Source organism: Schistocerca serialis, chromosome 4 (assembly GCF_023864345.2).
Source record: "Schistocerca serialis cubense isolate TAMUIC-IGC-003099 chromosome 4, iqSchSeri2.2, whole genome shotgun sequence".
In the NCBI taxonomy this organism is placed as follows: domain Eukaryota; kingdom Metazoa; phylum Arthropoda; class Insecta; order Orthoptera; family Acrididae; genus Schistocerca; species Schistocerca serialis.
Window position 1 is genome coordinate 944,473,040 of NC_064641.1, and position 25,747 is coordinate 944,498,786.

Here is a 25,747-nt window from a genome sequence, read left to right on the forward strand (position 1 = left end):
CACCACCATGGTGTCATCACAGTTGCAGCTGGCGACGTCACTGACAGCGGCATTCAAGTGATGCCGTGCTCAGTCCCTCTCTTTCCACTACCAGCAATGCCGGATGTTATTGTTTCGCATGAGACACAACTGGATGCCTCCACCTAGCTGTTCCGGATGTACTGTGGTCGAGGACTCGAATAAAGAAGTTAACTGAACAAATCTACTGTTGTCCTGACGTCTCATTTCACTCTCCAAGGATGACAATCTAAGGGGCATCTAACGGACTAAAGGGACCTCTACATGTTCCGTATTTATTGAGAAAACTGGTTTGTCAAAACTTAAATGTATTGAAGTGATGTCACACTATCAATAGCATTGACAAAAACTGTCAGCTGACAACATGGTTTGACAAAGTTAAGATCTCAAACACCCAAAAGAAATCATGTGCTGCAGTTATATCAGCCATAGCTAAAAAGAAATGACTGATCACATTTTAATTTACTGACAAATCAGAATCACAGAGCCAAAACTTTTGATATATCACTTTCCAATGAGTTCTGCATTGTACGACAAGTTATTAGTGTTGACATGAGATAAAATAGAGAAGCAAAATACATTAGGGAGAGAGGCAATCACATTCACAAGAGATTAGGAGTAACTTAGACATGTCTGGCAACAGACCTGTCATCCTAATGCTCCATTTTTAGTTCTGCAATATAAGCATGCACAACTATCAAAATTCTGTGGAAACCTCTTAAGTAACTATATCCACCTGTTCAGGAAATTAACATTAGCCTTTTTTATGCTTTGTGATAACCTGGTGAAACTAATACACATTTTGTAGATGTCTTACTAATCACTGCAGATATACGACATATTTTTTTAAATGGAAGTGTTTTCAAAACTGCTATGTAACACAACAATCCATACCATATTTTCAAATTAAAGAAGAAAGAAACGTCATAGAGAATCCTCATGATTACTCTTGCATAGGCGTCTTAAAATTCTTTTGTGTTAGAAGACTCCTTAAAAATTAAATCTAATGTATGATATACAATGCATCAAATTGAAAAGATAAATAGTCAACACTAATGCTGTGTGGATGGTTCCTGAAGTTCTGTTAACATCTGAATGGAGGATATTATCAAACTGTCAATATTTGACTTCACATGTTCAGCATGGTTTGACAAGACTGAGAATATTTTGAGGTCCATCAATAATGGTCAATAATATTTGTAGGATTGACAATACAGCAATATGCACCCTCAGATGGTCAATGTATTGCCAGTTTGAAAATATATTGAGCATGTGAGAGCCCATAAATTAGCGTTCATCTTACATTCAAGATGAAGATTTGGGTACTGAGGTTTTGTACAATTTTATTTTGAACAATCCCAAAGAATAGGGCATACTAAATAATATTTGCATTCAAACAGGCTCGAGCTTCATCGATATGCCGAAGCGCTACATAAAGTATCGACTTTGCTCGAACAATCAGGTGACATTTGACTTTCGGCACTAGAGCAAGGGATACGCGAGAAACTATGAAATAGCCACTACAATGATATAATGCTCCGTTTAAAAACTGACAAGTTTTTTGAAACACAGGAGGAAATAACATTAACTTCTATCAATCTACAAACCTTTGGTTTATTTAAATGGGTTTACAACAAAATTTCTCATATATGTATGGATTCTGTATGCACAAATTTGTGCTGCTTTTTAAGTAGGTAAAGGCAAAAATCTTGTACTTTGAAAAGCATTGCTTGATTCTGAGCCCAAGTTAATATTTTATTTTGTTAAGAGACACTAATGATTTACTAAGTGGGTTGCAAATGAGAAATCCAGTAACTCTACACATATCAGAATGCCAGAGAAAATTGTTACCATTCATTAATCGGCATTAGAGAAAGATGACAACATTCAGGTTAAACGAAAAGGAAAATTATTCCAGAATGAAGTAAATCATATAAAATAGACTGTAATAATTGTCATGGAATAAATTACAGCAGAAAGACCTGTTGTGGAGAGAGTACAAAAAGAAATCACTACATCGAAGGACGATGAAAACTTCAACAATTGGACTAAACAGCGAGTATGAACTTTTGTTTATCTATTAGTTGTTGCTGTTACATACGATCTGCACCCTAGAAGATTTTGCCACCCCTGTTTCACTATTGCTCAAGCATATCCCTAGCTACAGAAAATTGGAAGAGAAACAGTGACCCAGCTTGGCTGAGAACTATGGTGAGTGAGGGGAGGGGAGTGGAGTGTTGAGCAGGCAGAAATTTCATTGTGCAGCCAAATAGAGACTGTATACTGTGTACTTTCATTTTTTATGAACATTCAGCATGTTTAAACTGCCAATTGCCTGAATCCCTTTGCACTCAGAATCAAACTGACTTTCAAATTGGACAAATACTCAATGACAGCATACATTTCTGCAGAAGATGCTAAAGGCTACATGGGGGGCAGTGGTGTTCTTACATGTTTCGTACAGAAATACTGTCACTGCTCACTGTAAGGTGCAAGAGTGGGCAGGGAGGGGAGGGAGGAGGGGGGGGGGGGGGGGGGAGCTATGGTCGAGTCCTACCGTAAGCACTACCTCAGAAATCGCAACATATTTGGAAAAGAAAGCCAAATATTTGTAGCAACAGAGATATGAGGTTTACAGCTGTCCTGTTATCACGACGATGATGAAGACTCAAAATAGAGATACCAGACAACAGGCTAAGCAAACAAGAAAGGCAGTGAAGATAAAACCTAATGCAAACAATTTCTTTTAGTTTATTTCACTTTGTATTATTAAAATGTAGACAATCAATAAATGATATAAATTTAGAAAAGTGTAATCCTTTGCATCAATAAAAGTTTGTAATTTTTTTTAGGTAGAATACATTTAAATTTTTCTAGGACCCTCTTAGTAAAAAAAGGGGCAGATCATCTTATACTCAAGTAAATATGGTACAAATTAAAGATCTTCAATAAATGGCACTCACGTAACTGATCTGAAAACAAATGGCATTCAGCAGAAAAAGTGATTAATTTGTACCTGCAAATCATCTCTGATTCTTGACGCAAACTGTTCCAACTGGACATCCTGGAGAAGTTCATACAGCCACTCAATACCATCTTCACTCGCCATTGTGTTGGTAACATGCTAAACAGATAGGAAAAAAAGGTATTTCAGAAAGCAGCAAGTTACTTGTGTTGTAAGTTATAATGTATTGGTGATAATGCTATCTTAATAAGAAATCAAACCATATGACATACCTAACACAAGGCTAAGTTTAAACCCCTGTATTCTCATGTAACGATTATCATCTTTTCAATGTCAGTGGTCAACAAAATATTACAGGTGCTTCATAAGGGTAAAATCAGTGGCATTTTGCAAAACAGTTCTAACTCAGTGGAGAAGTAAAAGTGAAAGAAAGTAAGAACATATATGTTGGAAATCTCTCTCTCTCTCTCTCTCTCTCTCTCTCTCTCTTTCCCTCTCTCCCCCTCTCTCTGTGTCACACACACACACACACACACACACACACACACACACACACCAATTTCACACAGATACAACAAAAGACGATAATGGCCGAAAGCAAGCTGCAATTTGATTCAGAAAAACTGACCATACCTTATTTACATAAATACTTAGAGCTGGATGCAGGGGAACTAAATATTGACTGACTGCTGCTAGCACAAAGTTGTGTTTGAATGGTTTTGGTAATATCTGCATAGTCAATCAGCATTTCTCCTCAGCTTCCAATTAGGAATTCAAGTAAACTTTTGCACAGCTGTTAATAGAAAAGAAGAAACTGTAGCTCAACTGAATGAAGAGGAGTTATCTCTAATAAACAATGGAAACTACAAGTAGGAATAACAACAATTCAGGAAAAGACAGATTGCTACTTGTAGTAGAGAAGACATGTCAAGTTGCAGACAGACACAATTAAAAGTCACTTACATATAGCTTTCAGCCACAGCTTTCACCACACACACACACACACACACACACACACACACAAAGGAAAGCACACTTCATCACACAATTGCCAAATCCAGCATCTCTGTCTGGAATGCAACAACACCTGGGATGCAAGCAGCAATCAGGAGGGGGGGAGGGATGGTGTATGGGTGGGGAGAGAGCCCAAGGCAGACTGGTGGGGTGTATTGAAAAGCAGAAGTGGGTTTCCATCCGGACCCGGTAACTTATTTGTTTTCAACTCCTCCAGTTGTTTCTCTATGCAAGTGATGCTTATTACTATGTCATCCATATGGGAGTCTGTCCAGTGGTCAAATAACAGTATATTTATACAATTCTCCCGTGCAAATGAATGTGAAATTTAAAACTTTGGCTTTCGTTTTGGTATCTTCAACTGCCACATCAAACCAGTCAACAAGTGACTGAATGGAACCCTCAGACCCGCTCAGTGATTTTACATAGGACTGGAATTTTTTCGGGTTCTCTGCCAGAGCTGTTGCTAAAGTATGACGGTGGTAGTAGTTGTATGCTTCACACATTGATCTATCATAGATGCATGAAAATCTTTACTAACCTTTGCCTGTCATTATTAGCTTGTTCTCTTTTGAACAGAGAGTGCAACAACCTCTGCTTCCTCAGCATTTTACAACTCTTGTTATTAAACTACAGTGGGTCTTTGCCGTCCTTAATCCACTTACTAGGCATATAAATCTCCAACAGAACAGAAGACCAGTCCAAGTCGCAAATATTTTACTTTTTATTCATTAGATGACTAGTTTTGGGCTGCGATATATTTTCAAATCAACATAACAAAGTCGAAAATAGCATGAAGATGACAAAAAATATATAATGTACATTAAATCTTTGGAAACTCCCTTTTTGACTTCGTTACGTTGATTTGAAAATGGGTTACAGCCCGAAACTAGTCATCAAATGAAAAAAAAGTAAAATATTTGCAACCTGGACTGGCTTTTAGTTCTATTGATTAACAGATGTTGCTGACCCAAGCTACTCCAACATGATGGAAATTTGTATATAATTCTCCAGACCATGATTTACAATCTGCTTAAACTTTGCGCATAACTCCTCTAAGTTCAGGGTATCGGAACTAAGTGATGTCAATTCACTATCTAAGTGAGGTGCTAACAAATGCTTATCTGCTCTTTCTAGCAGAAACACTCTCCTATCCTTCTTAACTGATTTCTAAACCTTCGTAACCACAGCTGCTACAATATCACATTCACTAATTTCCTTTTCTATGATGACATTGTTGACAAGGTCTGGCCTACTTGTAGCTACAAAGTCTACGACATTTCCATTGTGTGTGGGCTGCCAAACTAGCTGCTCAAGACAGTTTTCAGAAAACTGTGTTCAAAAGTACTTGGTATGAATGTATCTGTACCCTGCAATGAATCCATATACAACCAGTCTACACACTGTAAGTTCAAGTTGTCTCCAATTAGTAATGCATGATCTAGGTATTTACCATAGACATTCTTTGAATGACTCTAGAACTGCCACAGCAGAATCAGGTGGCTGGTAAAAACACCCAACAATTAGCTTGGTTTCACCTAGACCTGTTATACACAATCAGATGACTTCACTATTACACTCAACTTCGACCTGAATAGAGACAACATTTTTGTCAACTGTGATGAATGCTCCCCCTCCTAGGGCCTCTTATCTGTCTTTCTGATATACATTCCATGACTCGCTAAATATCTCTGAGCTTTCCACTTTAGGTTTCAGCCAGCTCTCGGTCTCAAGAGAAGACAGTCCTGGAGGACAGTAAATTCGGGAACTTTGTTACAAATACTTCAATTTACTAACACAATTTTGACAGTCAAAGTGTCTTTAGTCTGAATACTGCATACCAACCAGCGAGTTTTCATCAGAATACTTCAAACTACATGTAGTGCATTCCTGACCTATCAAGAGGAGTCCTAGAAATCCCCAGGCAATAATGCAGTGTTAGAAATCTGCAGACAAGACTGTCTCAGAGTCGACGAATCCTTTGGTTGAGACACTCTGCTTGTCTCCAAACAGAGGGCCCCTGGGAAAAGTGCTACAAACTGGTAGCTCTGTTTGCACCCCACACGAGGCCAGCAGCCTTCAGCACTTCCACCTGCTACCTGTATGAACTGAGGATGGGCTCAAAACTCTTGCAGCAGATGTCGTCGGTGATGACTGCAACCTCTACGCTTGATAGTTGCAGGCTAGCCTGCCTCCACCTCTTGGATGAGGCCTCTCAGCAGGTATACCAAGTGTACATTGGCTTCCTTTCCACCCCTGAACACTATCTGCCTAAGGGGCTCCATAATGTGCCTCTCACTGGAGCTCCCAGTAAGTAGTAAACTCCTCCCCTGTGCGCCTGCTTGGACCCTGCTGAAGGAGAGACGACCTGTCCAATCACACAGTGAACGAGCAAGGCCAGATAACGAGTCTCAAACATTGGCCCTCCACCTCCAGCGATATGTATGCATTACCACTCGCCCCTTACTCTGCTGTGAGGGCAGATCCATTGCATCCAGTACACTATGAGTTGCCTCAGTAACAGAGCCCCTGGGCAAAACAAGCGACACCTGAGGTGTCCCGTGTAATGCAGCAGATTCTCAGCTACAGCTACGCCCAAAGGCAGCAGCCTGAATGTGACTGACTGTAGCCAAAAGTGCTTTCAGCTGTTTGCAAACTGTGGCCAGCTCCTCCTGCATCTGCACACAGCATGCATATGCCCCACTCAAACCAGCAAGACTGACTGAAGAAGTAAACTATAAAAGCAGATATAGATACACAACTTGCTACCCTTGCAATGATGATGCCTTAATGAGCTATGTAGCTGGGTGATCAGAAGAAACGAAAACTGTGCTACAGACTGCCCAAATTTACACTTACAAAATGCAAGCTTACACCTCCTGAATGGAAACAAGCATAAAATTTAATAAATACACTATGATGAAAAGACAGAAAAAGAAACGCTTAACTCGCCGCTCTGTAGATGTTTATCAGGCGAGAGTTGGAGCCTCACTGACTGGCTTATTAACCCTTTCACAACCCACGGGACATGTGTGTCCCACTTCACTTTTTTGTGCTTCACGACCAAGGGGACAATAGAAACTCACATCTGTAGTGTGCTGCCATATACTAGAAGCATCTAAACACACTAGGATCGGTAACATTCAGCAGTATGTATAGTGATATATGTAAGATCATACTTAATAAGGGAAACTAGTATGTAAAGATGGGGGTGTAAAAATTGATAACGAAGTGGAAACGAAAATACACAAACAGAGTTTCAAACCAAATGCCATTAGGAATATTCAAAAAAGTAACAATACATTCGCAATGCACTTGAACATAAATGGGTTAAGTTCAAATAACACAAATGGCAGAGAAACAAAACTTAACGACTCGAAAATCATTTTGTCAGATATATCAAAGATCAAGATTGTATGCTTGAATGAACACTGGCTTACAAAGGATAGATCAAAAGCTTAAATAACCTTTATAATTTTTATGTTGCCAGCAGCTTTTGTAGAAGTAATTTAACTCAAGGAGGATCGTGCATACTAGTAGAAAGATCAATGGAATGTAGAGCAAGACTATTTCGATTCCATTAAGGAAGAATGTAAATTTGAAAGCTGCTGCGTAGAGTTAGGGCAAAATACTGTAAATTTATCTGTGTACAGAATTCCAGGTGCACATGCACAAATAACGAAACCTTTTTTTGTCAAAATTCCAGTGTCTATTGCAAAAACTTGAAAAAGAAACCAAGAAAAGAGTCATAATAACCACTGATTTCAATATAGATCTAGCCAGTGACGTCAATAACTCAACAAAATTCATTGGTATGATTCAAACATTAGGTTTCAGCGCAGATTTCACTGATTTCACTCGAGTAACCGAAGTGTCTGCAACATGTATAGATAATATTTTAACCAATTACACTTATAATGAGGCAAATAAGTTTTGTTCAGATGTAGGACTTTCTGATCATTGCGCTCTGTTTATGGAGTTACCAAAAACAATAGAACCTTACTCGATGAAAACCTACACCAAACACCAGTTCAGAAAAATAAATAAATAAACTTATTCTATCATAGTTTAAATAAGGTGGAGTGGCCTATAAATCATAGTATTTCAAGCTCTGAAAGTTTTGCTACTTTCTTGGAAAAATTCTTGCTCGTTTTTAATGAAACTTTCCCCCTTACTGTACATCATAAAAAAGTAGGAAATAAAGTAAATTGGATTACGAAGGAATAAAAATCTCGAGTGCAAGAAAAAGACTGCTACATAGGGAACTAAAACATAATAAAAGTCCTGATTTTGTTACCTATGTAAAAGATTACAAAAGCATTTTTAAAAAAATTGTAAAGGCAGCTAAAGAACTGGCAAATAATAGATTTATATTGGATAGTGAAAACAAATCAAAGGCATTATGGTCAGTGATCAAAGCTGGAACAGGTGCCACAGGTAGAGGATGAAACTATCAAGATAGAGGATGGAACTATTGTAAATCCTGCTCAAATTTCTGAATTGTTTAATGAATTCTTTATAAATGTAAACAAATCTAATATCAATGTAGCAGAGTATCCAGACACGGTAAATTTCTTCAACAGTGAGCAACTTGATGGTGAATCTTTCAGTACATTTACAAAAACTACAGTAAAAGATATAGAAAATGTAATACTGTCACTAAAAAGTAAAACATCAGCAGGATGGGATGACATACCAACAAAAGTGTTAAAAACAGTCTCTAAAATAATAGCACAGCCACTAACTACAATAGTTAACCAGTCCCTTCAAGAAGGTTATTTTCCAAGCACACTGAAGTATGTAGTAGTTAAGCCACTATTCAAAAAAGGCACAAAAGAACACATGAGAAACTATCGCCCAATCTCACTTCTTCCATCACTGTCAAAAATATTTGAGAAGGTAGTCACCACACAAATTCAAAATTTCATAGAAAAATTTAAAATAATCTCAAAAAATCAGAATGGATTTCAAAAATGCAAAACCACAATATCTGCTATAAATAAATTTGTTGATAAAATTAGCTTGTCTCTAGACAATTCACTGCAGGACAGGAATTTTTTGTAACCTATCAAAGGCCTTTGATAGTGTGACTCACTCCTTGCTACTCTGTAAACTGGAAAAGTAAGGAATTAGGGGCATGGTATTAGAATAGTTTAAATCCTATCTAACCAACCGAAGACAAAGAGTGGTTATAACATCAGAGAGAGGAATTTATACTTAAATGGAAAACAATTTCACATGAAGTACCCCAACGTTCTGTATTAGGTCCCATTCTGTTTTTGTTCTACATAAATGATCTGTCACTTAATATTAAGCGTCATTCAGTTTTATTTGCAGATGATATCTTCAATCATTAAAAGTCATATTACAGATCAAATTCCACAAACTGTATCAAGTACTTCAGAAAACTTAGATACCTGGTTTGATTTAAAAGGGTTAAAATTAAACATGGAAAAGATTGAGTTAATGCAATTTAAAACAAAACAAGCAAAATTAAATGATATCAAACAATGGAAAATCCAGGAAGGAATGTAATAATACCAGAGAAGGAAAATTGCTACTCACCATATAGCAGAGATGCTGAGTATCGATGGGCACAACAAAAAGATTCACACAATTACAGCTTTCGGCCATTAAGGCCTTTGTCAGCAGTAGACACACATACAAGTGTGCAAGTTGCGTTTGCGTGTGCGCGCACACGGCGCGCGCACTGCTGACTGCCTTAATGGCCAAAAGCTATAACTGTGTGAATCTTTTTGTTGTGCCTATTGTGACTCAAGCATCTCCGCTATATGGTGAGTACCAACTTTCCTTCTCTGGTAAAATTAAATGATATTCAGGTCAGTCACAGAAACCAGGATTTGCAGGAAGTGTGAAATTCTTAGGAATGCAACTAGATAAAAATCTATCATGGGGGTCACACATACAGTACCTTGCAAATAAATTAAATAGACTAGCATATGCAATGAGAATATTGTACAATGCTACCAGTATGGGCATAAGAAAAGTAGTATAAATTGTACAATGCTACCAGTATGGGCATACGAAAAGTAGTATATCACAGCTACTTTGAGTCAGTAATAAGGTATGCAATTGTATTTTGGGGTAACTTAATCCATATTTGTCGATTACTAAAACTTCAGAAAACAATCATTAGAAATATGCACAATGCACAGCAAAGAAATGAAAATTTATAACAAAGTGAAAGGAAGAGAATTACTCACCATAAATTTAGAAACACTGGAAAAATCCTTAGATGAGAAACTAGTGCAGAAATGTTACTATTCAGTAGAAGAATTCATAAATGACAACCTGAAAATTTAAGCAGGAGAGAGCAAATACTTAGGACTGTTAATCTTAAAAGTTTGTTACTTTGAAGAAAAAATATTAATTGCTTAATTAAGTAATTATTCAGTACTGTATATTATATTATTGGTATTACAAGGAAAACTGTAAATCAGTTTTTGTGTTTTGACAGGTCTGCTGTACTTTTAAGTCAATGGCTTGAAACTGTATGTTGTGAGACAATAAACTTTTACTTCTACTTCTACTTGAAACCATTACAGACTTCTTCCCGCCAAACAGCTGCATTCTGCTGGAATTTTTTCGATGCAGTGCACTTGTTTAATCGCTTCTGTGAAAGTTTTTGCATATTTTTCAACTTTTCTTTTGTAAATAAGCATGGTAAGCATAATAACCATATTTAGTGTGTTTCTCATCATTTATTTGTAAATATTAGGTGGAATTTCAGTGTAAAATGTACTTGAGTGACTTGGTAAATAGTTTTTAGTTTTTGACTGTATGAAATATCAGTCGCATGGCCAGTGGGACATATTTGTTCCACATATTATTTATAATTTCGTTACAGATTAGATATTTTGGCTTTATTTCTTTCTCTGTGTGATGCTACATCACTTGGCTCATTAAAGTCTTCATAAAATAATGATAAAAATAACAATAATAATAATAATAACAATAACAATAATTTGTTGCACAATACAGTGTGCTAGCCCAATTGCAGACCTTTTTAGAAATGTCACGTCTGGAAGATGAAGAACTTCTTGAGTTTTACTTTGTCTTCCTGATAACGAAGAACTTTCGGAGGAAGAAGGTGATGATAAAACTGCAGATGAACTCATCCACCTTGATGCATCTAATAGTACATCTATTGATAATACACCATCTACGACATTGGCTGAGTCACCTAGCTACGGTCGTCACGACAATGGTGACAGTGCTAGAATGGAGGTGGCTGAAAATGATGGTATTGTGTGTGCAGTAAAAGAAAATGTCACTGAAATTACCAATGACACTACAAATGAAGTTATTATGTGTGCAGAACAAGAGAATGGGGCTGAACATGTCAATGAAACTGAAACGGAGTGGACTGACAACGTAACTTATTTTGAAAACTTATCAGCATCTCCTGATGGACGTGCAGATATAAAGTTAGATTTTGGACAAAATGATAAAGAAATAGATTATTTTTTACAATTTTTACTGATGATTGTTTGAGGAAGGTCAAAGATGAGACTAACCTCTATGCAACTCAAATATGTAACAACGTTACTAGAGGTAAAAGGGTAAGACAGGCCAGTTGCAATTGGAAAGATATTGACGTTGAAGAAATAAAATATTTTATTGCCATTCACATTCTAATGGGAATATATAGGCGGCCTGAGCTGAGTCACTAGTGGTCCACCGACCATTTATCAACTAAAGGGTAAAACCAGATTCAAAAAACTGACTGAGAACATTCACTGCAATGACAATACTACAGCAGTACCAAGAGGTGAAGCTGGCTGTGATTGACTATACAAATTACGCCCAATAATTGATGCTGTCAATAACAATCTGAAAGAAGTATACACTCCATCAAGTATTATGGCTGTTGATGAAAGTATGGTCCCATTCAAAGGGTGTTCTTCTATAAAGCAGTACCTTCCAATGAAACCTGTAAAATGAGGTTACGAAATTTGGTGTCTTGCCAATTCAAAAACAGGTTTCATAACCCAGATTGAGGTGTATACTGGAAAGAAGAACACCCAAGACCCATTGTTCAGTTTGGGAGAAAATGTTGTGTTCCATCTTACTGAGTCATATACGCAGTTTCGCTAATTAATTGAGTTCGATAATCTCTTCACGTCGTACAATCTGATGAAGTCGCTAAATGAAAGAGGACTTTTTGTAGTTGGAACAGTGAGGACAAACACGAAGGGACTTCCAGGTATGATGAAGAAACAAGACAAATTACAACGGGGGAAGTTTATGTTCAAAACAAAGAGATGTGTCTCAGCAATAAAATGGCAAGGCAACAAGACTGTGACGATACTAAGTAATTATCATAGCCCAAAAGATGTAACATTTGTCAATAGGAAAAACAGAGATGGTACTTCATCAGAGGTCTTCTGTCCTAAAGCAGTTTCAGAGTATAATACATTTATGGCAGGTATGGATCACTTTGATCAGGTGCATGAGAGATATGCAATTGGAAGGCGATCTCTTAAGTGGTGGCATCGTCTTTTCTTTCTCGTAATTGACCTGGCAATTATTAACAGTTTCATAATGTGGAACTGTAAGCATGGAGGAGGACATAAGCAGTTATCCTTTTGCCTTTCACTTATCAGACAACTAACAGCAGGTCATGAAATCAAAAGAAGAAGAAGACCAAATTTTCTAAGAAGAAAAAAGAAACAAGCCGGGTGTCAAGAGCAAACCAGATGAACTTCGCCTTCAAACTGGAAAACATTTCCCAGTAAAAGACACAAGGAAACGCTGCAGGTTCTGCAGCACAAAGCGAAAGGAAGTACGAACCAACATGATGTGCATACAATGCAAAGTTTCTCAATGGGCACATCGCTGCTTCGAAGAATTTCATAGAAAATATATGTTCCTGATATCGGCGTTGGTAAAATCAACATCAAACATCATTTGCAATATAACCCCTGTATTTGTATAAACTGGTCACAAAAATTAATTATTTTTTGTAAAAGTTGCAGCTGAAATTGAATGTTCTCTCTTATGCTATCTTTTTATCCAAACCTTTGCAATACTCCCACCTAATGACCAATGGGACACATAAGTCCCACTTAAAATATAAAAAAAAAAAACTGGTCATAGCAATCACACACTTTTTATACATTTCACTTTAGAAGCTATTCCTTAAACAAAATACAAAACAAAAATTTAAAAAACTGAGCAAAAAATTATTCGGTCATGGAAGGGTTAAATGAATGGACGCTTGTCAACAAAACAAATGAGCAACTACTGCACTACAGATCAAATAAATTTGCTCTTACAAAAACGTGAGATTAAACCTCTTAAACAGAAAAACATGATTCAGCAAGCAAATTATGCGTAGGAAATGGTCACTTGAGTGTGTGCCTGGGAGAGCAATCACTCTAGACATCAGGCAAACTGTATGCTGCTGAAGGAGTGATACAGGTGTGACAACGAATGTGTAGAGTCTGAAAGAAATGTGGGTTCGCCTACATTGAGGGAAACATTGTTAAACTGGACCAGATTATCTGCCAAGAGCGTGCACCTCACACAGACTCTGGGAGGGGCCTGCAGTCGCCGAGCAGTAAGAAAGGTGTTAGGAGCTGGGCACCAAGCTACAGTAAGAACGAGCGACAGGTTTAAGCAGATGTTAAAAAGAGGAAATATTGGCTCGCAAACAGGCATTCAATGAAATGATGCGGCTATGTATTTCATCTTATGATTAAATCATCCATGAACTGGAGTTCACTTCTCAGGAGAAAGTTTTAACATACTGGGGTGAAGCATGAAAGATCATAGCTTTCTTGAGATGGTATTTTCCTTTCTTGTGGGCATATGACAGCTGGGGATTGTGACAGCACTAGCAGCTACAGTTCTGCCAAATGCTAGCTGATGACACATTGACGCATACATTCCACAGTAGGACAGCTGTATGTACTTACGGTTTAAAGATTGCAGATGCAATTACGACAATCACCTTGGCAGCTTTGGAGCACCTAGTTTCGCATGCATTGGACTACAGGGTTTGAAAGCAGGAGGACATTGCTCCACTACTTCTTCAGTGATACGGTTTTCTTCATTTGGCTGATCAGCTGTCTCTAATTTAGAGGATTGATTAGCGATTAGTGACAGAAGTAGTTAGCCGAGAGATGCTTTTGGATACAGCTGCTATTGAGGAGGAAGAATGTATCTCTCTATTCTTCTTCTTAGTTGATTTGCTTTTGTCTGATAAGGATCTGAACTTCTGGTGGCCAGAAGTACACTGGAAATCTTCCACGCACACAAAACAGGTTCTCAGACATGTGAGTAGCTTGAAATTTTTAAATAAAATTCTATATGATGCGATGAGTGGAAGCTTGCTCTAAATGTAGAAAAATGTAAATTAACGTAAAAGAGTAGAAGAAACAATCCTGTAATGCTCGAATACAGTATTGTAGTGTGCTGCTTAACGGAGTCACGTCAAATATCTGAGTCGGTCGGTTTAAAGGAGGAGGGGAGGGGGAGGGGGGACCAAACTGCGAGGTCATCGGTCCCTTGTTCCTAGTAAAATAATTGCACAAGTGAAAGAAGAAAAGAGAGACACGGCACAATAACAGGAGAATGGAAGAACCTGAAGAATGACAGAAGGACAGCCAATACTACTACGGACAAAACAGGAAAAGAAAACCACGGAGGGAAGCAAGAAACACGTAGGAGGGATAAAAACAAGAGAGCAGATGACTGTGGCTGGCCAACCACGAGGAGAAAAAGGAAATGCCAGCCACTCTGAGACACATTAAAACATCCAGCCTAAAAGCATTAGCGTCAAGAACGCAAAGTGACAAAAGGACATGTGCAAAAACTTATATAGAATGATAAAATCCACTGTCGCATATAAAATGTAAAACTAAATTAGCCGATGAGGTGTTGTCAGCTAAAATTAATGGCAACGAGTCCGGTAGCTGAAGAGTCCATCACAGGGCACCCAAAGCATCGCAGGACAGCCAAAGAAGGGCAGCGCACCAAGATACGGGCCACTGTCAGCCTGGTGCCACACCGACACTGGGGGGGGGGGGGGGGGGGGGCATCACGGTGCACGAGGCAGCCGTGTGTCACCCAAGCGTGGCCAATGTGTAGCCCACGTAGAGGTCTTCCACACATTTGTAGTCTCCTTAATGGCATGCGGTTTGTTGTGCGTACTGAGGTTATGCCATTCCGTCTCCCAAAGCCGCAAAACCTAGCGATGTAATACTGAACGCAGGTCACTTGCAGAGAAACCAATCTCCATAAGCGGTTTCTACGTGGCCTGTTTGGCCAGCCTGTTGGCAAGTTCATTGCCTGGGATTTTGACATGATCTGTGGTCCAGAAAAACACCACTGAACGACTGAACCATTCCAGGGCATAGATGGACTCCCGGATGGTCGCTACCAAAGGATGACAGGGGTAGCACTGGTCGAAAGCTTGTAGGCTGCTCAAGGAGTCTGGTACGCAGAAGAAATGACTCCCCAGGGCATGAAAGGATGTGCTCAAGAGCATGAAATATAGCCACCAGCTCAGCAGCGGAAACACTGCAGCTTTTTGGCAAGGAATGCTGTTCAGTATGTCCCGCACGGACATACGTGAAGCCGACGTGATCATCAGCCATTGAGCCGTCAGTGTAAACCACTCCGTGGCCTCGGCACATGTCAAGAATCGAGAGAAAGTGACAGCGGAGAGCCGTGGGATTAACTAAGTCCTTAGGGCCGTGTGTGAGGACCAGGTGAAGCCGCGGCCTAGGTGTACACCGTGGAGGTTTACATGAATGGACCTGAAGTATAGGTGGTAAAGGCAAGAACTCCAGTTCGGAAAGAAGGGATCGGACACGAACTGCAATTGGAAGCCCTGAACTGGGCCGCCGATGCGGGAGATGAATCGCCATGGGTGGAAAAGGAGGCGATAATTAGGATGCGCAGGAGAACTACAAAAGTGTGCAACGTAACTGGTGAGCAGTTATGCACACCTAACCTGCAATGGAGGGACTCCGGCCTCCACCATTCCACCATAACGCTGGTCACCGGACTCGTCTGAAAAGTTCCTAGGCGAACGCCACAGTGATGCACTGGGTCGAGTAAATGCAATGCTGAGGACGCCACCGAACCATAAACCTAACTCCCATAGTCAAGGCAGGATTGAACAAGGGCTCTGTACAGCTGCAGAAGTGTAGAGCGATCTGATTCCCAGTTCGTGTCACTCAGGCAATGGAGGGCACTGAGGTGCTGCCAGCACATCCACTTAAGCTGACGAAGGAGATGTAGCCAAGTCAGTCAGGTGTTGAAAACCAGTCTTAAGAATCAATATGTCTCCATTACAGTGAGTGGATCGTCATTAAGGTAAAGTTCTGGTTCTGGATGAGCCAACAGAAGTGTATAGCACATGACTTGTGGCTGAAAACTGGAAACTGTGGGCTAGAGCCCACGACTGCGCCTTGTGGATGGCTCCCTGTAGGTGCCGCTCAGCAACCAGTACTGGTGGAGCAGTACGAATTGCACAAGTCGTCTAAATACAGAGAAGGCAAGACCGACGGCCCTACAGCTGCTTCTAGACCATTAGTGGTCACTAAAAACAGAAATACACTCAATACAGAGCCCTGCGGGATGCCATTCTCCTGGATATGGGGGGAACAATGGGAGGCACCATCATGGACACAGAAAGTATCAAGCAACAAAAAATTTTGGATAAAACTCAGGAGCAGGCTTCTGAGACCCCACTCATACAATGTGGCAAGGATATGATGTCACCAGGTCGTGTCATACACTTTTCATAAAATCAAAAAAGACAGCAACCAGGTGTTGGCATCTGGAAAAGGCTGTTTGGATGGAAGTCTCAAGGGATACAAAATTATCAGTGGTAGAGCGATCGTGGCGGAAGCTGCCCTGACATGGAGCCAGTAGGCCATATTACTCCTGGACCCAACCAAACCACCGACACACCATACATTCCAGCAGCTTACAAAGAATGCTGGTGAGGCTGATGGGCCGATAGCTATCCACATCAAGTGAGTTTTTACCTGGTTTAAGCACCGGCGTGACGATGCTCTTCCGTCATTGTGAAGGAAAGATGCTATCGCACCAGATCCAGTTGAAGATGACGAGGAGATGTCGCTTGTAGTCAGAAGAGAGATGTTTAATCATTTGACTGTGGATCCGATCTGGCCCAGGGGCAGTGACGGGGCAATGTGCAAGGGCACTGAAGAGCTCCCACTCTGTAAATGGGGCATTACAGGATTCACTGTGGCATGTAGTGAACGAGAGGACTTTCCCTTCCAGCTGCCGTAAGAAAGGCTGGGGGGGTAATTCTCCAATGCTGAGTCTAGAGCATAGAGATCGGCAATCGCGATATCGGTAGATAATAAGCCATTTATGTTAAGACCAGGAACACCTGTTGGCGCCTGGTACCCGAAAACACGTTTGATCCTAGCCCAGACTTGGGAAGGTGACGTATGGCACCCAGTGGTCGAGATGTATCTCTCCCAACACTCCTTTTCCATCATTTGATAAGTTGGCGAACACAGACACAGAGCCATTTAAAGGCTATGAGGTGCTCCAGGGAAGGGTGCTGTAGAGCTCGCCGAAGTTCCTTAATTGCTTCAGCAACCTCTGACAACCACCACAGGACTGCCTTTGGTTGGTTGGTTGTTTCGGGGAAGGAGACCAGATGGCGAGGGCATCGGTCTCATCGGATTAGGGAAGGACGGGGAAGGAAGTCGGCCGAGCCCTTTGAAAGGAACCATCCCGGCATTTGCCTGGAGCGATTTAGGGAAATCACGGAAAACCTAAATCAGGATGGCCAGACGTGGGATTGAACCGTCGTCCTCCCGAATGCGAGTCCAGTGTCTAACCACTGCGCCACCTCGCTCGGTCAGGACTGCCTTTCACTGGGGCCACGTTGAAGAGCAAGGGATCACATTTTCTGCCGTAGAATTGATTGTTGTAGTCTCCTGCTCAAACATTGCATCAATGTTCCCATGTGGGGGAGATTCAATGGTGACAGCAGAGTTGAAAGTTTCCCAGTCTGCCTTGTTTAAAGCCCATCTGGGCAGGTGTCCATGGGAATGACACTGAGGCAGTGATAGGAAGATGGGGAAGTGGTCATTAGAACACAGGTCGTCGTGTGCTCTCCAGTGGATATAAGGAAGAAGTCCTGGGCTGCAGAGTGATAAATCAATGGCCAAGTAACTACCATGAGCCACACTGAAATGTGTAGTGGCCCCAGTATTTAAGAGGCAGAGGTTGAACTGAGACAGTAAAGTTTCGACATCTCTGCCTTGGCCAGTAAGCACAGTGCAACTGTAAAAAAACAATGGCAACCTGTAACTCCTGTAGGAGTGTTGGAAACAAAGAATGGAACACCATTGGAGGGACGAAGGCTTTCAGAAGAGATCCATCCAAAACCATGGCCGAGAAACTAACCAAGAGGGTTGGTCAGGAGAGACATTGGAGAAGAGTACGAGGAGGGGAGATGGACGTCACAGTAGAGAGAAGTGAGACAGAACCCAACTGGTACAGTGTGGGCAGCGCGCGAGCGATGACTTGAAGCCGCGAAAAGAATAGAACAGTAGGGGTGAGCAGGGGAAGAGCAGATAGTTATAAGTTAGGAAAACAGAAGCTGAGACTGTCGAATCAAAAGGGGACAGATCCTAGTGTCAACGAGAAGACTATCAACAGGGTTAGTGCAAAAGGTGCTGGTGGCTAAATGATACCACACAGTGAAATGGCTCCAAGAGGAGCAGTGTGGAAGGGGCAGCTAATCCATGAAATTGACAACCACAGTCGAGACGAGTCCAAACTAACACCTCGTAAAGGTGGAGAAGGGTTGTACGATCCGCACCCCAAGAGGTGTGGGCACGGAAGCGAAGAACACTGAGTTTACGAAAACAGCCAATCTTCAGATGACGGATATGGGGCAACCAAGTACGCTTGTTGTCAAAAATAAGACCCAAGAAATGGAACTGAAGGATCACAGTAAGGTGTTGGGCACCAAGGTAGAGCTCTGTATCAAGCTGGACTGTTGTACAGTGACAGAAATGCACCACCCTCCATTTACGGGGAGAAAACTGAAAACCATACAAGAGTGTCTACGTAGAAGCACACCATATGACATCCTGGAGCTGTCATTCCACAGACACCACCAAGTGGGAGCTAGCCCTAATACAGGTATCATTCACATACAGAGCAGGGGTGACCAACTGTCCAGCAGAGAGCCCAAGTTCACCAATAGTGACTAGGAAAAGAAGGCCACTTCATACAGAGCCCTAGATATAGGGAGAGCTGAGAACAGTGCCAACCGGGGGCAGGAACTGGCAAATAAAAATCGGGAGGGGGCCCTGAAGACCCCACTAATTGGGTGTAAGGAGGATGTGACAGTGCCAAGCTGTGTTGTAGGCCTCACAAAGGTCGAATGAAACAGAGACAAGATGGCAGTGCTGAGAAAAGGCCTGTTGAACTGTGGTTTCCAACTGAAGCAGATGACTGATTGGAAACCAACCCCCCTGGAAACTGTACTGGTACAGATATAAAAGGTCCCAAGATTCAAGGACCCAACTGGGCCAACGAGCCACCATGTGATCTAGTAACTTGCAGGGGACATTTGTCAGGCTGATGGGCCAGTAAATATCAAGGGATAATGGATCCTTGACAGGTTAAGGACAGGAACTACAATACTGTCCCTCCACAGAGATGGGAAAAATCCTGAGAGCTAAGTACAGTTAAACACCTCGAAGGGATACTGTCATCGTAAAGGATTAAAGTGTTGAAGCAATTGCTTACGAATGGAGTCAGGGCCAGAAGCTCAATCATGGGAAGAAGAGAAGGCCAGAAGAAGCTCCCCTTCAGTAAAATGTTCACTGTAGGATTCCAGCTCACAAGGAGTAAAACACAAGCGGAAAGCTTCAGTCAGCTGTCTACAGGGAGAAAGGCAGCTGGATAGGAGGCTCACGCTGATGGAGTCACAAAATGGGTCGTGAGAACTGACGGATCTGTACAGAGGCCACCTGGGAGGGCAAGGCCTGGAATGGAAGACTCCTGCTGAAAACTTTGGAGGGCACAAAGTGCAGCACACATGTCACAAGTGTACAAAAGAACCTAGAGAGGAGGCAAAGCATTCCCAACACACCCATTCTCTCTGTTTGATTAAGTAACAGGCTTTGGCATGAAAATGTTTATAGGTATTCAAACTGGTGGAGGACTGGTGCTGCTTAAGATGTTGCGAGGTGTGACAACGATCACAGATAGCGGTGGCAATGGCCACGCACCACCACACAGAACAGGCCGATGGCGAATGGTGTCGCACGGGGAATGGTAATACTGGCAGCATGGATTTCTTGTCAGATAGATCAAGGAAGAGTTCACCAACACAACCTGACAAAGAAGGTGGGAACATGGCCTCGGAGTTATATAGAGGCCAATCAGCACAATGGAAAGCCTAGAAGGGCAATGTGGTCATGGTCATCAGGAGGTGGGAAAGAAATGAGGGAATCAAAGGGAAATTGTCACTATCACAGAGGTCATCGTGTGACAACCAGTGTAATGAACGAAGAAAGGGAGTGGAAGAGCATAAGATCAGAGACAGTGCCATATGTTGCACTAAAATGAGTAGAAGAACCATTACTAACAAGGCACAGGTTGTGATCCGCAAAAAATTGCCCCAGACTAGATGAAAAAGCACTTCCCCAGAAAGTGTGATGGGCATTAAAATCCCCTCCAAGGAGGAGAAAGGAAGAGGGGAAATGCTGAAGCAAGACAGTTAGGCCGGCAGATGTAGGTGGCCTATCAGGATGGAGGTACAGACAGCAAATCGTGACTGCAAAGTCCAAGTGGATCCAGACAGAAACTGCTTCCACTGTGGTACGAAGTGGGATCCACATACTAACAATATCCATACAGATCAATGTGCAAATACCACCGGAAACCCTCAAAGGGCCGACCTGGCTCTGAACACAAAGGGTTATCTGTCTGTTTTGTTTTAGGGTTCAAAAGCAAATAGGGTCATACACACTCGTGTCAGAAATGTAGAAAACGAAGACAAAGAGGTATTAAAACCGACTACACGTAGATAAAAAGTAAAACGTGGTCAACAGTCCGCACATCGTTCACTAAGACGGCTGGTAACTCAGACAGCAAACACAAGACGACAACGTAAGTGGCTAAAAAAAGAGCATTCTGTCAGGAAATGGGGGACCATCAAAGGTTGAGCGCAATCAGTACAAAGTGGTGGGAGAGCACCACTTAAGAAATGGTGATGGCAAAAAAGACAGTGCCAAATATGCAATCCAGCTAATACAATCTCACGGCGAGAGGGTCTAGAGGTGGTCATCAAAGCTGCTGGGAGAGGTGTAATAACCCAGAGGTTGTTCCCACGAAGGGAGGACCAGTGGTGAAGCCGAAGTAACACGACCCGCTAAGAGACAGCAACGCAAGAGATCGTCGGAGGGAATGTAAGAACTAGCTGACTGAGGTACGAGGACTGCAGGCTCGACAGCAGTGTCAGTGGCCTCGTTTCCTGTCAGACCGACACAATCAGGAATGCACAAACATCACTGTGGCTCCATTAAGAGAAAGCAAGTGACAGCTTTCCTGGATCCGTCGCACAAAGGGATGAACGGTGTACAGCAGACAGAGGCTTTCGAGGGCATCAAGAGAGTTGGAGCAGATGACACAACTGAAAAGCGTGTGTCGCTAGATGTACTGCGTAACCCGATACAGGACAAATAGCTCTTCTGTAAATACCGAGCAGAGTTCCTGAAGCCAATATCGAAAAACACCGGTACCAATGACGAAGGCAAACCCGACCACCACGGACAGTCCGAGAGCTGTCACACAAATGTACTATCGCGAAGTTCACAATCGGTTAGTGAGAAACAGTAAAATGAGATTCCCAGAGAATGACGCAAGTTGCCGAGTAAAAAGCAATACGGAATTGTAAACCTGTGAGGTGACGACAGAATCCATTACAGTTCCGTCGAATAATCACGGACTGGGCTGAATAAGGTATCCAAATGTGAGGCAAATGGACTGGAACCAATTATGCCACCAGGTCACCATCCGTCACCGACGACGACGAGATGACATCCGTAAGTAAGGTGTCCTCCACCTCCTCTTTCATAGGTTGAGGAGGGCACAGCACAGAGGGAGAGCTGGCATCTGCAAGATGCGGAACCAAAAGATAGTGGGAGACCTTCATGTGCACAGACTGTGTGCCCCTGGCCAAGTTGTGGTAGCAGGCCTCCAGCCTGAGAGACGCCAGGAGGACGGGTGCAGAGGGCAGCAGCACCCAAACAGCAGGGTGCGGGAATCACTTGGGAGAGGAGAGGGGGATGGGAGTGAGATAAGGAAGGGGGATGAGGGAGAAAAAACACAACAGAGACAAAAGTAGAAGTCGTCATCACAGGTTGAAGTCGGTCCAATTTCTGACTAGCCTCAGTGTAAGATAAACGATCTAGAGACTTATGCTCTTGAACGAGCTTCGCCTGGCAGCCACAGCGCCGCGGCGGATCACGCTCTAGTTTTAACAGAGCGCGACCCGCTCGAAAACTCGACTTCCGGTGATGCCATTGCGCTTCTGAGCGTGCTTACTTCCGGCCACGCCCAGATAAGCTTATCGCTATGACGTCAGAGGACTGTATAACTTGGTTTGTGAGGCAACTGCATGCTTATTCCTGTCGAGGCAGCCGCACACAGCACACAGCAATGCCTTACAGGAGGAGGAGACTATATCGTCGTTCACGTGTTACTGTGTACAAGACTGTTGATACATTTGGGTTTACACCAAATGAGGTTGCCCAACAGCAACTGCTTTCAGGACCAATTTCTTTTGTTGGTTGTAAGATAAATTTTTCTTGTACAACTACAGAAGTTGTCACTGGTAATTCTTGGATGACGTTGGCTATCGTGAGAGGTAATGAAGAACCTCTTGCTGGATTGGAGTCTCATTATGACAGAGACATTATTGCCTACAGAACTTTTGCAATAGGAGTAGTAGCAGATAGGAATTATGGAACATGTGTTGTTACTACAGACAAACCTTTCTTTCTTTTCTTGTAAGCCAGGCAATCTGGTGACCACGGAGAGTGAAGGTCGTGATAATTTACGCACACAGGTGGCGGAACACCAGGGTCCCGCCTCGTTGGGTAGGTGTCCACAGTCACCACGTAGAGGGACAGCTGTACATCTGGGAGACAAGTGCCCAAAACACAAGCACCAAAAGTGCTTCACGGGTGGCACGACAACATCAACAACACTTCATGTTGACCTCCTCTGGGAGGGTACCTTTCTCAAATGCCAGAACAAAGGCACCGATATTGATGTCCTTACAAACTTTCTGCACATACCGAACAAAATGAATGCCCCATTGTTCCAGATTGGCAAAGAGTTCCTCATCAGTTTGAAGGATGAGACCCTTATGAAAAAGACTCCCTGGACCACATTCAAAGATAACTGAGGTGAAATGGACACAGGGATGTCACCAAGATGATAAACACGAAGAGCTGCGGATCGTGTGGCAGAAGTAGTTTTGATCAACAGGGAACACGACCTGATCTTACTGAGAGACTCCATTTCACCAAACTTAATCTGCCAGGAAGTTTCATATCAAGTTTCATATCAGCGCACACTCTGCTGCAGAGTGATAATCTCATTCTGGAAACATCCCCCAGGCTGTGGCTAAGCCAAGTCTCCACAATATCCTTTCTTTCAGGAGTGATAGTTCTGCTAGGTTCGCAGGAGAGCTTCTGTAAAGTTTGGAAGGTAGGAGGCGAGATACTGGCAGAAGTAAAGCTGTGAGGACAGGGTGTGAGTCGTGCTTGGGTAGCTCAGTTGGTAGAGCACTTGCCCGCGAAAGGCAAAGGTCCCGAGTTCGAGTCTCTGTCCAGCACACAGTTTTAATCTGCCAGGAAGTTTGAAAAAAATAAGGAATTTGTGTCAGTGCATGTGACCCTGTCTGTCCTAGCATAGCCCAGGTAGTGGGGAAAGTGTTTCACCCCAAACATGAGAACCTGACTCACATCGCAGGATGTAGTCAGGGAAGGAGAGGCTTGGTTGGTTGGTTTAAAAGGGGGGATGGAGGGGGGGGAACAAACTGCTAGTCATCGGTCCCTCGTTCCGATTAAAATAATTCCACAAACGTGGGAGTAAAATAATGGAGACATACAAAAACACAGCTGGAAGAATGACAGAAGGGCAACAAACATTAAAATGGACAAAATCAGACAAGAAAACCACAGAGAGATGCAAGAAACAGAGATCAAAATAAGAGATCAGATTACCAAGGCTGGCTGACCCTGACAGTAAAAAGGAGAAGCCAGCCGTTCTGCAACACATTAAAACCTCCACCCTTAAAGCACTAGGGTCAAGGACACAGGGGGGCAAAGGAAATGTGCCAAAACTTAGATTAAATGATAAAACCCACCCTCAGGAATAAAACGTAAACTGCTATTGAGGCATTGTCGCCCAACACCGAAGGTAGACTGCTGGGAAAGTTAAAAGTCTACCGCAGAGTGGCTAAAAGTGGGCAGTCCAGCAAGATGTGGACGACTGTCATTTGTGAGCCACAACGACACCGAGATGAGTCCTCATGACGGAAGAGGTAACGATGCATTAGCCGCGAACGGCCAATGTGGAGCCCGTAGAGGACAACTAATTCCCTGTGAGAGGACCGCATGAAAGACTTCCACACATTCGTAGTATCCTTAACGTTATGCAGTTTGTTGTGCTTACTGTTTCCCACTCTGTCTCCCAAAGCCGAAATCCCTGCAGCGTAAGCCAGAATGCAAGTCAGTTTCGGAGACGCCCATCTCCAGAAGCGGTTTGACAAGTTCGTTGCCTGGGATTCTGACATGTCCTGGGGTCCACGCAAACATCACTGGACCCCTGGAGAATCGCTACCACAGGATGATGAGGATAGCACTGGTAGATAGCTTGTAGGCTGCTCAAGGACTCAGTACACAGGAGAAATGACTCGCCAGGGCATGAGCGGATGTGCTCAAGACCACAAGATATGGCCGCCAGCTCTGCAGTGAAAACACTGCAACCACCTAGCAAGGAGTGCTGTTCAATATGTCCTCCACGATCATACACAATGCCTAAGTGGCCATTGAGCTGTCAGTGGCCCCGGTATATGTCAAGAATTGAGAGGAAATGATAGGGGAGAGCCACAGGGTTAATGGAGTCCTTAGGGCCATGTGAAAGGTCCAGAAGAATCTGCGGGCTAGGTGTGCACTGTGGAGGTATACGTGATTGAACCTTGAGGAGAGGTGGTAACAGGAAGGATTCCAGTTCATACAGAAGGGACTGGATGCAAACGGTAATCCTAAGCCCTGACCTGGGCTGCCGATGCGGGAGATGAACCGCCATGGTTGGAAAAGGAGATGGTAATTCGGATGTGCAGGAGAACTACGAATGTGTGCAATGTAACTGGTGGGCAGTCGCGCATGCCTAACCTGCAATGGAGGGACTCCGGCCTCCTCCAAGACACTGGTCACCAGACTCTTACTATAAGCTCCCATCACTAGGCGAATGCCACAGTGGTGCATTGGGTTGAGTAAACTTAACTCTGAGAGCACTGCAGAACCGTAAACCAGACGCCCATAATCAAGGCAGCATTGAACAAGAGCTCTGTAGAGCGGCAGCAGCATAGAGCAATCTGCACCCCAGTTCATGTTGCTCAGGCCGTGGAGATCACTGAAGTGCTGCCAGCACATCCACTTAAGCTGACAAAGGTGAGGTAGCCAATTCAATCGC

At 42.6% G+C, this 25,747-nt stretch overlaps 1 protein-coding gene across 3 annotated transcripts in view; it reads right to left on the minus strand.

The window, feature by feature from the left end:
• The window catches only part of LOC126473599 (activated Cdc42 kinase Ack), a 516,119-nt gene that overhangs the window by 475,097 nt on the left and 15,275 nt on the right, over positions 1 to 25,747 (minus strand). For 2 of the 3 annotated variants that reach the window (XM_050100752.1, XM_050100754.1), the window contains exons 2-3: positions 10,222 to 10,309; positions 3,035 to 3,142 (exon numbers count right to left, since the gene is read on the minus strand). In XM_050100752.1, the coding sequence (XP_049956709.1) occupies positions 3,035 to 3,142; positions 10,222 to 10,224 (111 nt within the window). In that variant the 5' untranslated portion in view covers positions 10,225 to 10,309. The remainder of the gene's footprint in view (positions 1 to 3,034; positions 3,143 to 10,221; positions 10,310 to 25,747) is intronic. The other variant, XM_050100753.1, reaches the window with a different exon arrangement.